The sequence below is a fragment of the Kryptolebias marmoratus genome, linkage group LG3, assembly GCF_001649575.2.
Source record: "Kryptolebias marmoratus isolate JLee-2015 linkage group LG3, ASM164957v2, whole genome shotgun sequence".
Lineage (NCBI taxonomy): Eukaryota > Metazoa > Chordata > Actinopteri > Cyprinodontiformes > Rivulidae > Kryptolebias > Kryptolebias marmoratus.
The window spans coordinates 11,590,666-11,605,610 of NC_051432.1; the positions used below are offsets into that span (position 1 = coordinate 11,590,666).

General features: G+C 42.6%; 1 protein-coding gene across 1 annotated transcript in view; it reads left to right on the top strand.

The window, feature by feature from the left end:
* Positions 1–11,432, top strand: part of smox (spermine oxidase) — a 17,697-nt gene extending 6,265 nt beyond the window's left edge. Inside the window, exons 2-7 of the mRNA XM_017409039.3 lie at positions 2,396–2,630; positions 3,986–4,212; positions 6,036–6,209; positions 6,760–7,504; positions 9,474–9,634; positions 10,881–11,432. Of these exons, the coding sequence (XP_017264528.1) occupies positions 2,423–2,630; positions 3,986–4,212; positions 6,036–6,209; positions 6,760–7,504; positions 9,474–9,634; positions 10,881–11,033 (1,668 nt within the window). The 5' untranslated portion in view covers positions 2,396–2,422 and the 3' untranslated portion in view covers positions 11,034–11,432. The remainder of the gene's footprint in view (positions 1–2,395; positions 2,631–3,985; positions 4,213–6,035; positions 6,210–6,759; positions 7,505–9,473; positions 9,635–10,880) is intronic.
* Positions 11,433–14,945: the final 3,513 nt, after the last annotated feature.

Sequence of the window (14,945 nt, forward strand, 5' to 3'; positions counted from 1 at the left end):
GTGCTCCCTCTCATACACAAAAGAGTCATAAACAGCCTCTGCATCTCGTCCCAGGGCGTAGAGAAGTGTGTTAACTTGTACTTCTCCGCTTTCTCTGTCTAGCTTTGATGCTACCCTGAAACGGTCGAAGCGGCGGCGCCATAACGGCCAATCCGCCGGGCGGGAGAAGTCGAAGGGTTCTGGTGGTCCGAACTTTGCCATATCTTACGGTGTAGGCGTCCTGTCGGCCACTTCTGACACCATGTCATGGACAGCTATCTTTTAATAGAAGAACCTCTGCAGACCTCCGGTAGCTTGAAGAACTCAGCTTTATTTCTCCGTGTGCCTGTACAACATCTAGATGAACTGCGCATGCGTGTCAGTCAAGCTTGCTCTACGGAAGCCTAACAGTGACATATCACTACATTATCGGTACATCATCTTCCCAAAAATAAACAAGAGTCCCCCATTATGCCCCGCTTGACTCTTATTTTGCAGCCTACAGCATGAATGAGTCTATTCACGGCGACTGTATCAACTTGTCAGCTTCAGATTCTGGGAATGCAACTGTTGTTTTCATAGTTTAGGCAATAATGACTCAGTTAGGTTTCATGGAAAGTGTAAAAAGTGGAAATGAGCTTGTCTTGTTTGGAGCACAGGGACAACAGAGCGTAATTTTGAGGTTTCAGTAGCAGTGTGGTAAAAAAAAAAAAAAATCCAATCTGCCACGTGGAGTCATAAACGAACCTCTAAGGTGAAGGCGTGTATTCTGGATCAGTTTCTGACAGGACTCGAGCGTACACTTAGAAAAGGGCCGACTGCTTACACAGCAGCAGTGTGTTCCAGCGTTCAGAATAATCCCTTATGCGTGTTTCCCACCTTTGATTGTTTGTCCTGTGAATCTGTGAGGTGTGTGTGTGTGTGTGTGTGTGACCCACATTCAGCATGAGGGCCGCGGACGGCAGGTCGGATGTTACGTGTTGAATCTCGCAGATTAGCAGCTTTAACCCACATCTGATTTAGTGCTCGCACAAAACTCTGGAAGGGTTTCAGACAGAAATTTACAGTAAACTCTCCGTGTCCTCACCATGTTGATGTTGTCGGTTGGTTTTGACCTTACCACACATCTCTCACATTCAATCTGTTGATGTGGTTTTTTTTTGGCTTGTGGTTTCCTCTTTGACACTGTCTCCTCTCTGATGGGCAGGTGATGCTTTAGCTTCTTCAACTTACCTAAAACTCAGTTTCTCACAGTTTGATTTAAAGTTTGAAACCCGTGAGGACAGCCCAGTCGAGCCTCGGGCGCTCCTTCCGTTGTTGAAAACCCAGAACGAGAGCAAACGGAGCTTTCACGTAAAAAAACAGGACGGTTTTGTGTTCGACGCAGACGTGAATAGTCACCGAAGTCTTTCTGCTCGGTGACCTCGAGCCGAGAGAAAGCTCAACGTGCGGTCCCCAGACGTCGTACCACATGCGCTGCCCCCTCGCCAGCGTTGCTGTGGTAACGGAGCAGCGGGTTCGTGCGCGAGTGGAGCAGGACACAGCAGGATTACCTCCGAAGAGCTGACACTGACCCATTTCATATGAAAAAATACTCGGATAATTGAGGTGACATTTTTACTAAATCGAGTCGTTTATGAGAACCCAACAAAGTGTTAAGATTACACACACACAGAAAATAGGTAAATCTCTGTCTCGAAATATCAGAAATTTGTTCTGAGCAGATTCTCGCCGCATTATTTTCCCACACAGCTGTCCATACATTCACAGCGAGCGGCCTTGTGTTGGAAAAAAACAAAGTCGGCTCTTTATTTACACTGAACACTGGCGTCTCTGAGACGTTTCACTTTAATTGAGATTGCCGTAATAAGAAATCCCTCTGTTTTGTGTAAACTGTGTCCTCTGACGGAAATAACATGGTTCTCCAGCAAGGCCCTTCTAATTTGGGCCTTACGCTCATTAAACAGGGATACAGACTGAGGAGACGGAGCAATATAAACATGTAATGACATAAATAGTCTAAATTAGGTTGATTACAGTCATAAACACGGCTGTAAATGAAGGTCATAGTCAGTAGAATGCCAATAAGCAATAAGGATCACCTTATAAAAGAGACTTTTGTTGTTGGAGCTTAATTAGCTACTCAAGAAGGCGCCAAACAGGCCTAATGAAGCATTTTAAAACTGCCGTTGTTTGCGAGAAAAATCTGCAAGTTTTAGAGGATTAAGTCAAACAGTGAAGTCCTCTTTTGATTCGATTTGATCACATTTTGAGTTTAAACGAACGAGTGCCAACAATAAAAAAGCAATCTAACAGGATTCAGTCATCTTTCATGAATCAATTGAGTCCCCTTAGGGTTTTCTTTCTGTATAAGTGTTGTGATTCTGAACTCGTTCCATGTCTTTCTCTCTCTCAGACTCCACCGAAGAGGAGCTTGGACGGCATGCAAAGTTGTGAAATTTCCTCAGACAGCACTGATGATCCTCTTAGTAGCGGCCTTCGCACTCATCGGCAGCCTCGAATAGTAGTGATTGGCGCTGGCTTGGCCGGCCTTGCTGCGACAAGGGTCCTACTGAGAAACGGCTTCACGGATGTCACGGTCCTAGAGGCGTCAGACCACATCGGTGGGAGAGTTCAGAGCGTTCGGCACGGTGAGGGGACCCGCGTGACCTGTGCTCAGCTGATTTACCTTGGATTTACATGTAGGAGCGCTGCCTCAGCGCCAACAATCAAACGTTAACTATGCAAAACTGAACAGAACTAGGCAAAACACTGTGTTATATTAGACTTTCTTCACTCTATCAGACGAATGTTGTATGGATCATTGTCTGGCCGTTGAAGAGGAAGTTCTTTGTTCCACAGCTGAATCACAATTGCTCTCCTATTACATTCAGATAAGTCTTAAAGGGATAGTGCTAATCTCTTGATGTAGGGTTCTGTGGAAGGGGTATGAGCAACTCATATCTTACCTGTAGAAGCTAGCTCCTTGAATGACCTCAGTTTAGAGAAATAGCTTAATTCTGACCAGACTGATGAGCTAACAGCTAGTCTTAGTGAAGCCAAGACTAAAGTGGTTTGTTTCCATTTTTAAATCGCTTGTTAAATTTCCTAACTGCAATCTCAGAAATTCTCTTAGTGGTAGCCGAGTTCGATGATGTTATTGTCAATATAAAACAGTAAATGTAAAATATTCTAGTGGGATTTTGTAGTTTCTGGATATTAATTAAGTTGATCTAATTATTTGACACTGTGACTACACCTGAGCCAGTGCTTTTTTATTGAAAGCTATGAACTATAAAAACGTGGTGTGAGGGATGAATGTTCTCTTAGACCAGCGGTCCCCAACCTTTTTAGTTCCACGGACCGGTTCATTATCAGACAGTATTTTCACGGACCGGCCATTAAAGCTGTGGCGGATAAACACAACAAAATAAAATGATATGACCGGCATGAAAACGGGGGTATTTTTAAAAACATAATAAACATAAATCCAACGTGTCCTCGCAGCTTTGTTAGCTGCGTCCTGGTGTTGTGTTATCAACATGAATAACAGCCTCTCCTCCCCCTGATGTTCTCTGTGTTTAAACATGCCCTTCAAAATAAGATACACCACAAATATAAAGTGCACAAAGAATACAACTCACCATAACGCTGAATCAGTGGGAGCCCTGAGCCTGTTTCTCAGTAATGAGACGGTCCCATCCAGGGCTTCCAGAGACGTTTGTTTTTTACTCATTTTGCTGCTTGTGGGTTTGTTTTTAGCGGTAACGTATCACATGACCTAGATGAGCTTTTTGACACGCATCAAGAGTGAGTCATAGATGGATGTAGTGGAGAGAATCCGGTCAATTTTTCAAAATAAATGTTGTTCACTCCGAAAATTAAAAAAACAGAAATACTGTAAGTTAAATATTCTTTCTGTGCGCTCTGGTACCGGTCCTCTGCCCGGGGTTTAAGGAACTCTGCCTTAGACCACACTGATCTCCGCTGCTCCCCTCCTTTGTAGGAAAAGCAACTTTGGAGCTCGGAGCGACCTGGATCCATGGTGCCAATGGGAACCCGGTGTACCACCTGGCAGAGGAAAATGGGCTGCTGGAGCACACCACGGACGGCGAGAGGAGCGTGGGACGCATCAGCCTGTACACCAAGAACGGCGTGGCTCACTACCAGACCAACGTGGGCAAAAGGATCCCCAAGGACTTGGTGGAGGAGTTCAGTGACGTGTACAACAAGGTGAGGGGACGCATGAGCGCACAGACACGGATAGGTGCGCCGGAGCATGAATCCGGACGCACTCAGGGTTCAGCCTTGCAGAACATCCAACTTCCAGCCCCTTAACAGGCTTGTTAGCCGTGACCAAATTATATAAATTGGCTGGTTACTTTTAAACCTGGTGGCTTAATCTCAGAACCTTAATGCGAAGTGTGTGAATTTAGAAGTGTGCGTAAAACTTAAGAACCAGTCATAACCTGACGAAGGGAGAGCTACACAAACAGGTAATACAAGCACATGCTGAGAAAATAGATCTTAAATCTGCTAAAAGAAACCGAAGCACAATTTAAAAGTAAAGTCTGAACCACTGAGTAATCTTTGAATGCCTTCTACAAGTGAAAACTGGCAAAGCAGAGTGAATTCAACGAGGAAATCGCTTTCCCCCCCCCCCCCATCTAAGTGCTACTCTTGTTTCCTTTGTACGTTTCAAGCACGATTTATTTTGTTTAAGTAGGTCATGTCTGAAAAAGCAATTACAGAGAGAAGCTTCTGTACTCACTGATGTAATTTAGATTCTTCTTTTTTGGTTGGACATCTTTATTTTCCAGAGCCAAAATCCTGTTGGTTTTTTTTTTTCACCACTAAGCATTACTTAAATCAGTTTAAATTAAAAGCCCTTTTAGTTTCTGTTAACAGGATGGCTTCATTTGTTGACAAAGCTTTTATTATGATGTATTTATCTAAGACAACTCGGTTGTGGATCAGGATTGATACAGCAGCAGCACGCCACAGTGGCGTAGAGGCGGGTGAAGCACCTGAAGCATTAGTAGTGATACTCTTGTTTTGAGACATGCCATCGGTACGAAGCAGTTTCATGAGATCTTCAGCTTAAAATCACAGCATTTGTTTATACAATAGCAGGAAACCAAATACTATCAAATGTTTTAAATTAAGATGCTTGTTATGGTCAAACATAAATACTTATTTACTGTATTTACAGAATCAGTTCTTATTTTATTAAAAAAAAAGGAATTGTATTGATTTATTAATGCACCACATAATTATTTGTGTCAGGTAAGTTCTCTATCAGCAGCTTATAGTAAGATGATTATTGGACTTTTGTTAATTGACTTATGTTGTCATTCTTAATTAATTTAAACATCTTATTTGTCTTCTCAGAGGCAGCCATGTAAGCTGACGGCTCAGTATTTTTGCACATTGTCTTCTGCGATAAATCCTCAGACACTGAGAAAATCTATTGACTGTACAGTATGTTTATGTCGGCATAAACTGACTGACTCAGCTTTACCAAATGTTCCACTTTCCCAAACACAGCCTCCAAGCTGCATATATGAGGCCGGCATGTTTGGTCTGCTGCAGGCTGTGAACCAGCCATTTGGGTAATTCTTTGACCTGAGAGCGACCTTCATTCACTAGACGTTGAGGCAGTGTAGGGTCCCGCTGCGCGCTGTGTTTTCTTAAAACATGTTGATGCATTGCTGATGTTGTCTCAACAGTTTCTTGGAAAGGCGTGTAAATGACTTTAAACTACAGCACAGCCTCTGTAAATAACGTTTTTTTTTTTCGCACACTGCACTTTTATTGACCTTCTCAAGAATTAAGTGTCGTGCCTGTAATTGTTGGCACCGTTTAGGTATTTTATTTCATATTGGCTTTGTATTGTGTTCAGTGACTGTTATGTTTTTCCAATGAAAATGAAACTAGCGTGTCGTAGAGAGAGATCTGCCCTAAACTGAATCAAACTGGTTTATCTTTGTTCCTGCTTTCATCATCCTCTTCTTTCTTTACAGCTTTCCTCTTTCTCCCTTTTTGCCCTACTTTAGGTCTACGAGCTGACTCAGGAGTTCTTCCAAAGCGGGAAGCCGGTTTGTGCCGAGAGCCAGAACAGCGTTGGCGTTTTCACACGAGACTTGGTGCGCAAGAGGATCATGTTGGATCCTGAGGACTCCGAAAGCATCAAGAAGCTCAAACTGTCGATGCTTCAACAGTACCTCAAGGTTCGTGGGCCCTTAAACGTCCATCTCGGGGAGGGACGCTGACCCGGTTCCAAAAATGATCATAGCCCACCGCCATGAATGGCTGGCCATCATGTAACTGCCTGTGTGTGTGTTCAGCTGTCTGTTAGCAAAATATCTCATGAACCACTGAATGGATTTTAATGACTCTCAGGAAGTAATCATTCATGAGAGAGTAACTGGTAGAGACAATGATCCACACAAAAAGCTTGTAAACCTGCCATCTAGATTTGCACTCCCCTTTCTTATTCACGCAGAGACACACAAACAAAACATGTTGTGCAAACACATTAGTTTAAATTGATCCCAAACAGAATGTGTGCTTTTCAAGCATGTTTGAACAAAATCAGTCAGACAAGGTTTCTTATGGCTGTGGCTCTAAAAAAAGATTGCAGACATTGTACAGACCTTATTGGCTGTACAGAACAAATGTAGAATGCATGAGTTTAGGAATCTATTTATTTTCTTTAGGTTTAACACCTGCTGCTGCCCGTTGGAGATGTAACTGACGTGTGCTGATGTTGTGTTTAAGGTGGAGAGTTGTGAAAGCAGCTCTCCCAGCATGGATGAGGTGTCTTTGAGTGAGTTTGGGGAGTGGACAGAGATTCCTGGAGCCCATTATGTCATTCCTGAAGGTTTTATGAAGATTATGGACCTCCTGGCCCAGGACATCCCGTCCCACACCATCAGCCTTTGCAAACCGGTTCGTTGCATCCACTGGAACTACTCAGCCCACCATCGGGAGGTCATTGCCAAGAGCGGCGACACCAATCAGGTCAGCAACCATAATGACAACAACCACGGCAGCCAGCCTCACGAGGCCCCTCTGCTCCCGGGACGCGCCATCTGCGTGGAGTGCGAGGACGAGGAGTGGATCCCGGCCGACCACGTGATCGTGACGGCTTCGCTCGGTGTCCTGAAGCAGAACCACGCGGCCATGTTCTCGCCACCTCTTCCCGAAGACAAGGTGCTCGCCATCGAGAAACTGGGCATCAGCACCACCGACAAGATATTTCTAGAGTTCGAGGAGCCCTTCTGGAGCCCAGAGTGCAACAGCATCCAGTTTGTGTGGGAGGACGAGGCTCAACTCGAGCAGCTGGCCTACCCGGAGGAGCTGTGGTACAAGAAGATCTGCAGCTTCGATGTCCTCTACCCACCCGAGCGCTACGGCTACATGCTGAGTGGCTGGATCTGTGGCCAAGAGGCGCTCTACATGGAGCGCTGCGACAACGAAACGGTGGCTGAAACTTGCACCGAGCTTCTCAGGCGGTTTACAGGTCAGGGCGCACACTCTCAGAAACAAATATAATGTGTCGTTTTTTTTTCTACATTCTATGTGACAAAAGACTAGTTCATCCTTGAGTGATCTAAGAGTGACAAAGTAACCTTGGATGGGTGATTGAGCCTTTCGGCTGAGTGACTCATACAAGACGTGACTGAGTCATTGTTATCACAGAATGGCAGTGACGTATCATCAGCTGTTACGTAGGCAGCTTTGTCAAAAGACAAAGCAATAAAGCTACAACAAGCCGAATGACTCAGGTGTGTGTTTTTGTGCCCAACAAGCGGCAGCTAATTGTTCTCGTGTCACCACAAAACCAGCATTGAGTAACGGTTTTCTTCTCTGGTACACGGAAAAAATGAGAGATATATTTCCTGGTGTGAAGTTAGATTCGGCTTACTGAGAAGCTGACTCAGCTGCTTCACGGTGATTACGACACAAAATGTAGGATTTTTCTGTGCGGTGACTCACTGCGCAACATTTGGCCGTAGATTAGGAAGGAAGTGCAGAAGACTCGTCTGGCGGCTGCTTCCTCAGAACTAGGTCGCATTGCAAGCACAGAGACGGTGACTGTCACTTCCCGATGTGGTCACTGGACTTCTTGTGTATGCAGGATGTGAATTACTCTGAGAAACACACACACACACATTTCACATTTAGGTTGGCGCAGTTTAATCTCCTCAGTCTTTCTTTGAAGTGGAGCGCAGCTCTGGGTAAATCATCGTGAAGATGATTTACCCAAAGCGAACGTCTCAGTCCAGATTAAAATATTTAAGGACTTCACTAGATTTCCAGTCATCAAACAGGGAGTTCAGACAATTACAGAAGTCTACATCACATGTCCATCTATACATCCTTTTTCTTTACCTGCTTGTTGCTGTTCAACGCAGGGAATAGGGATTTTAAGCAAAACACTCTTCTAATTTGTCTGGTAGTTATTTGATTATTTGATCTGTTTCACATTTTTACAGAAAAAAAGTAATTGTTTTACTTGACTCACCTTAAGACGTGCGTTGCTGCTTCTCCTGCTAGCCGGGGATCTTGATTTTCTCTCATTTTCACTGGTCCGGCGAACCAACGTAAAGGGGGATTCATGTATTCTGTGCTCACTTGTGACCTTAGTTGTCATTTTTATCCTTTCAGAGTAAATCATGATGGCAGAAAGCCGCTGGGGATGCTCCAAGTTGTTTCTCTCTTTTTATTTTTTATATAATTATTTTGGGAGGGTGGTGGACGGTAGGCGTTCGGTCAAAAAAAAGCATCCTAACTGGAAAAGCACAGTTAGGAAGCAACTTGGTGCCGGTGTAAAAAAAAAAAAACCAAAACAAAACAAACAAAAAAATAACAGTGGTTTCTTTAAATCTTTTAATTAGACCTTAAATATTTGAGAATCAGTTCCCATTCCTAATCCGGAGCCAGTGCCTGTTTATATCTGTCACTGGGTGATAGGCAGGGGACACCCTGGACAGGTTGCCAGTCCATCACAGGGACACATGGAGACAAACAAGACAGACAGACTACCACTGGTGCTCTCACTCACACCTAGAGACAATTTAGAGGAACCAGTTATCCTAACCTGCATGTTTTTGGAATGTGGGAGGAAACCGGAGGAAAACCCACCTGAGCATAGGGAGAACATGCAAACTCCACCCAGAAAAGATGGAAGTCAAACCTGAGACCTTCTTGCTGCGATGCTAATCGACTTCTCTATAGTTTGTTGAAAGTGTATTCAATGACAAATAGAAAATTGACCAAATTACTCTTTGGTTTTGGTCCTGCTCTGACTAGCTGTTAGCTCGACTTTCTGGTTTTCCTTCAAATTATTAATTCCCTAAGGTGAGATACTGAGTGCTGATAGCGCCACAGAACCCTGCTTCAAAAAGTCAGAACTACCCCCCCCTCCTCCCTCCAAACACCCTCCAGTCTGTGTGTTGACTCTTGTCCCTCCTGTTGTCTGTCCACAGGGAACCCTGACATTCCAAAGCCCAGACGTATCCTGCGCTCGTCGTGGGGCAGCAACCCGTACATCCGAGGCTCCTACTCCTTCACCAGAGTCGGGTCCAGTGGTGCAGACTGTGAAAGGCTGGCCATGCCGCTGCCATACGCCAACAGCACCAAGGCTCCAGTAAGAGCAGGCACACAATAGATTTATGTTGTTTAGTCAACCACGTTTTAGAAGATTTCATTCTCTTAGATCAGGGGTGGCCAATCCTGGTCCTCGAGGGCCACCGTCCTGCATGTTTTACTTGTTTCTCTGCTCCAACACACCTGATTTGAATCAATGGGTGATTAACAGGCTTCTGCAGAACACAAAGAAGCGTATTTAAGCACTGAATCAGGTGTGTTGGAGCAGAGGAACAAGTAAAACATGCAGGATGGTGGCCCTCGAGGACCAGGAATGCCTACCCCTGTCTTAGATAAACTTCTCTTGTTTTAAGGTGCCACAGTCTATAAATTTGAAAATCAGTCAAAGAAACAGGTGAAACTTAGTGATGTAACCACTTAAAGCTCTACAGCAATATTTATCACCCGCCACAGAAGGCAAAAGGATGATACTGTTTTGGCCCGTGTGTTCGTTTGTTTGTAACATTAGCAAAAATCTCATGAACTACTGAGCAAATTCTAAAGAAACCCTCAAAGTAATCAATGGATTAATCTACGCTTGATTAACTTTTAGAGTCAACCTGATTCAAGTTAGCCAACAAGTTAATCAACTTTAGCTAACACTAAAAGGAGCTGTAAACAAGTTGTGAAATTTCAATTTTACAGACGTCGAGTTAAAATTTGATGTTGTAATTGCCAACACGTACTCCGAGATCGCACGAGGTCACACTTAATGCCATTTACGAGGTTTGACCAAAACGACTACAGCTCCATCGTTCCTTTGAGAAATGCTAGGCCTGTAATTACTGCCTGCATTGGGGCAGGCAGAGCATCAGTGTCATCAACACGTCACACGTCAGGACACTCAGAGCAAACTCATCTGGTGTCAGGAGGGCTGTGGAAACTGATTACAGGCCAGAAGGCTAAACCATGAAACCCGATGACTGTAGGTGAAGGGCAAACGGAGCTGGAGGTGTGTTTGGTATGGGGTGGGCGGAGGTACTTCATGCATACTTGACACTGCCGAAGGAACAGTATGACCTCGCTGCGGGGAGTCCTTCAGTGCAGCCAAGCTGAAATAAAACTTCAGACCTCGGGATCATTTCTGCAGCCCATCTACACGTGACACACTAACAGCAGAAGCAGAAATAGAAAACAATGCTGCAGGAGACACCCAAGAAAATAGTGACAGATCTGGATTTGAATCTGTTGTTTTCTTCTCTCCCGTCTTTTTCCTCTTGTTCCCCCACCCCTTCCCTTTCATTCAGCCCCTGCAGGTCCTGTTTGCTGGAGAGTCCACCCACAGAAAGTACTATTCCACTACACACGGTGCTTTGCTCTCAGGGCAGAGGGAGGCCACTCGCCTCATAGAGATGTACCAGGACTTACATGAAGCGCAAACCACAAGGCCTAAAATCTAACAAATCGAACCTCTCACTAGTGAAAAAAAAAAAAAAGTACAAAACATTGAGCTAAAAAGCTTTTCTGTTTTGTTTTTTGTTCTGATTAAGAAGCATAGCTTGGGGATTTTCACTCTGATAACTAATGAGTATCGTTTTTATTGTACTGTAGATCCGAATCATGCTACATTTTATTTGACATGTCGAAATGTTGCCAACGGTGCTGTTATCTCTTGTCTCTGTCATCCCGTGTCTTGGTTTGTTTTTTAATCAATAAGTTAATGTTTATAACAGCATCTGTAATCGACCTTGTTTTTGTAAGTGCCTTCTGTACGTAACACCATGTTACTTCAAAACAATATTGGAAACACTAAACAAATATTGTGAAGACTAACAAAATAAAAGTTTTATGATCATGGAGCAGATTTGGGCATTTTTGAAAATACTGTTAGTGGAGTTGAAACACACAGTATCCAAGAAAAGTGCAACCGCAAGCACCAGCCTTCATTTCTGACCACAGAGACCAAGTGTTTGTAAAAAAAAAAAAAAAAGATGGCGGTCAGTCATTAGAGTATTTTGAGTTTGGAAGTCAGACTTTTTGAGATTTCCGAGTTAATGTGAACGCAGCATGAGCCCAACTGTATAAATCAGCTTCTGAAGAAACCCGACTCAACATTTTCTGTCGGGTCGCAGACATATTTGTATTTTTTTGGTGGCATCTGTGTTTTTATCCACGACGAGTAAACTGATCTTTGTGACTAATTTTGTCAACAAATGATCGTTCTGGTCTGTTGAACTAAATGGGAGTGCAGCTGATACTCAGCTTGAAAACAGACTGACAGCAGTCCCTCTTCAGGCTGAAATCCATCAAACTGACTGACAGAAAAACCTGCGAGCCTTCTCTAAACAAACTCAGATCTCATAGTGACCTCAGAGGCTTTCGATTTTCAGCGCTAAAAGTTTGCAGCACATTGTGACAACACGCTGTGTAAAAGTGCATTTGCTCGTTTTTTTTTCTTGGATCTTTTTAATCGATAAAATAACTGTGGAAAACTCATAAATCTGCGTTTTTCCATGGAACACACTGCTCTCTGGAGTTAATGGAAGATTTTCCAGACGTGCTCCTTAAAAGGAGACAAATGTCTGGCGCCGGATTCTCCTGCGAGGTTGCTCTGGTCGTCCATTGATGACATTTCAGCCGCTGAGCGCGAATATCGCGGTTTTACGTACTGTTCAGGCAGAACAAAATAAAATAAAATGGAAAATACCACGCACTACGATATTAAATCAGGAAAGCGAAAGGCGACAAACTAAATGTGGACGAGAGCAGGAATTACATGCACACAGAAGATGCAACAACATCAGAAAAAAGATACTTATCGTAGTAAACTTGGGATTTTTTTTGACATTTTTTTGTTTACTAACAAGAATAAACGTACTTGAATTGACAAGAATCTGAACAGTGATGAGCTGCAGCTGCAAATGACAGAAACAGGAAACACTCCAGAAGCGAGCGTTTAGAAAGAAAAAAGCTTTTACAAAGAGAGGGGAATTAAAAGCATTACCAGCAGCTTATTTCTATTTAAGCTGGTACAGGTAGGTGATCCAGTATGAACAATATGAATATTTGCTCATAAAGATATACAGTTATATACAGTAGTATTGTGCAGTGAAGTTAACAAAATATTATTTGGGCAAAACAAAAATCCACAAAGGTCATTTAACAGATTCTGGCAGCTATTGTCAAAACTGGTTAAGCACGTTCTTCTGAACTTAGTTACAAAATTTGAAAGCGAAGCCAAAGTTAGCAGAATTGTAGCTAAAAATAAAATTAGCAAAACCATAATGCTAATGTTAGCAAGACAGTAGCTAAAAGCTAAAAGGAGCAAAGGAAGACAAATATAGAGCCAGCATGCTGAATATTTGACAAAATTAGAAAGATCTTAATGCATTTCTATGGGGAAAAGTTTAATAAATAAAGCTAAATAACTCAAAAGGTATAAAAGGTAAAAATCTTAAAATTTATAACACACTATGCCCGATTGAGACAAATGTTTCCATATATGTTTGGTTAAATTATCGCCAAGTATGTGGCAGTAGTTTAATTGCAAAAGAAAGCAGTGACTGCTGACTGAACTCTCACATTAAGACGTTAGACTGAGAAAGCTCTGTAATCAGTGGCGTTATAAGGATTGTTTGTTTGTGTGTGAGTGTGTGTGTGTGTGTGTGTGTGTGTGTGTGTAAGTTGAAACTCTTGTTTTCTTTGGCTGTCCGAGCTCCCACCTCCTCCTTCATTCAGACAGAGACGGAGGGGAGGGAAACACTGGGACAAAGTGTTGGCCGGCCTCCCGCTCCTGCAGAGGAACACGTGACGCCGCGGAGGACTTTAACTATTCAGCTGCAACGTTTTTAAAACAGTCGACACGAGAGGCTTCTTCTTCTTTGGCACAATTAAAGGCTTTATTTCCATCCCCGTTCTTGTCAGAAAACAAAGACGTTTGAGCCGTGTTGGTTGGAACTCTGACGACGAAACAGATGTTCTTTGGTATAAACATCTGTGTGTCTTCCTTTTAACTTTTACTGTTTTCTGAAGGTGGGCCTTTAATCACAAGAGGCTAACAAAGGTTGGCTCACAATCACAGCTTCTCTTATTTGCTGTTTCCTGTTTAATGTACAGGCGGGCTTCCTGAATGTAGTTTTCAAACAAACCACCAGAAAACCTGACAACACAGCGTGTCGCCTTCCTGCTTCCAGTTTCAGGCCAGTGAACTGTTTGGCTTTTCTTTTTTTACTCAGGTGAAACACTTGTTACATCTCCCAAAATCAACACAAACAAGAGACAATAACAAAAAAAAATTGATCAACATTTGCGGTCAACCTGAATCAACTACAGCGCCAAAAAAAAAATCAAAACAAAAATAGCTATAATTTGGTCAATTTTACAGATATTGAGCTAAAATTTGGTGAGGCTGTAGCTGAGAGTTGTTTACAAAACCCACTTCAAGCCCTACACCTCGTACAAAATATTTGCAAAAGACAATAATGTTAACTGTTGGAGTCAACCCTGTTTGTCTGTTAGCAAAATATCTCATGAACCATTGAACACAATCTAATGAAAACTTCAGAAAGTTATCATTAGATGTACATCTGCAACTGATCACCTTTAGGATTCAATCCAATTCAAAATGGCCACCACAGCTAAGTCACATTGGCCAACACAAAAATGGCCATAACTCAGTTAATTTTACCACTACTGAACTAAAATGTGATGTGGTAGTAGCTGAGGGTCACTCACAACACATACTGTGAGAGTGACATTTTGCAATAATGAATGAGATTGCACATAATTTTTTTTTCAAGGTTTGACCAGAACTGTAGCAATTTTATCATCTTAGGATGATCCTGGTCCAAAACTCCGGCATGAAACCCCATTCCTTAAAGGAATGCAAGGCCATTAATTTTCATTTATTTTTTTTCCACAAAAGTTTGACATATACAGTTCGGTAAATGTGGTCTAGTTGTCATGGCAACTTAAAAGCACAACTAAGTGCATCTCTTACATTAATCTTCTCCTGAAGAAAGTCTAAATGTCTTTTTGCAGTTCCTGCTTCCTGCTTGATCTTGTTTTGGCAGCTCCTAACAAACGCAACTAATTAGTCACATTTAAAGTTTAGTTTTTGCTTATCCAGCAACTGCATTCAACTACTACAGCACATTAAGGTTATTTTCGCTACATTTGTCATATATGACCTGCCTGGAGTGTTCAAAAAGGGGTCAAAAAGCAACATGTTTTTGTTTTTCTTTCTTTGAGAGATAATCAAAATCCACTGACCTCACAACTGTGTTTCAAGGAATTATACCATGTAATTGTAATCTAATTTGACATATAAAAGAAAAACAGGAAGAAAACAATGACTACAATTTAAAGCATGT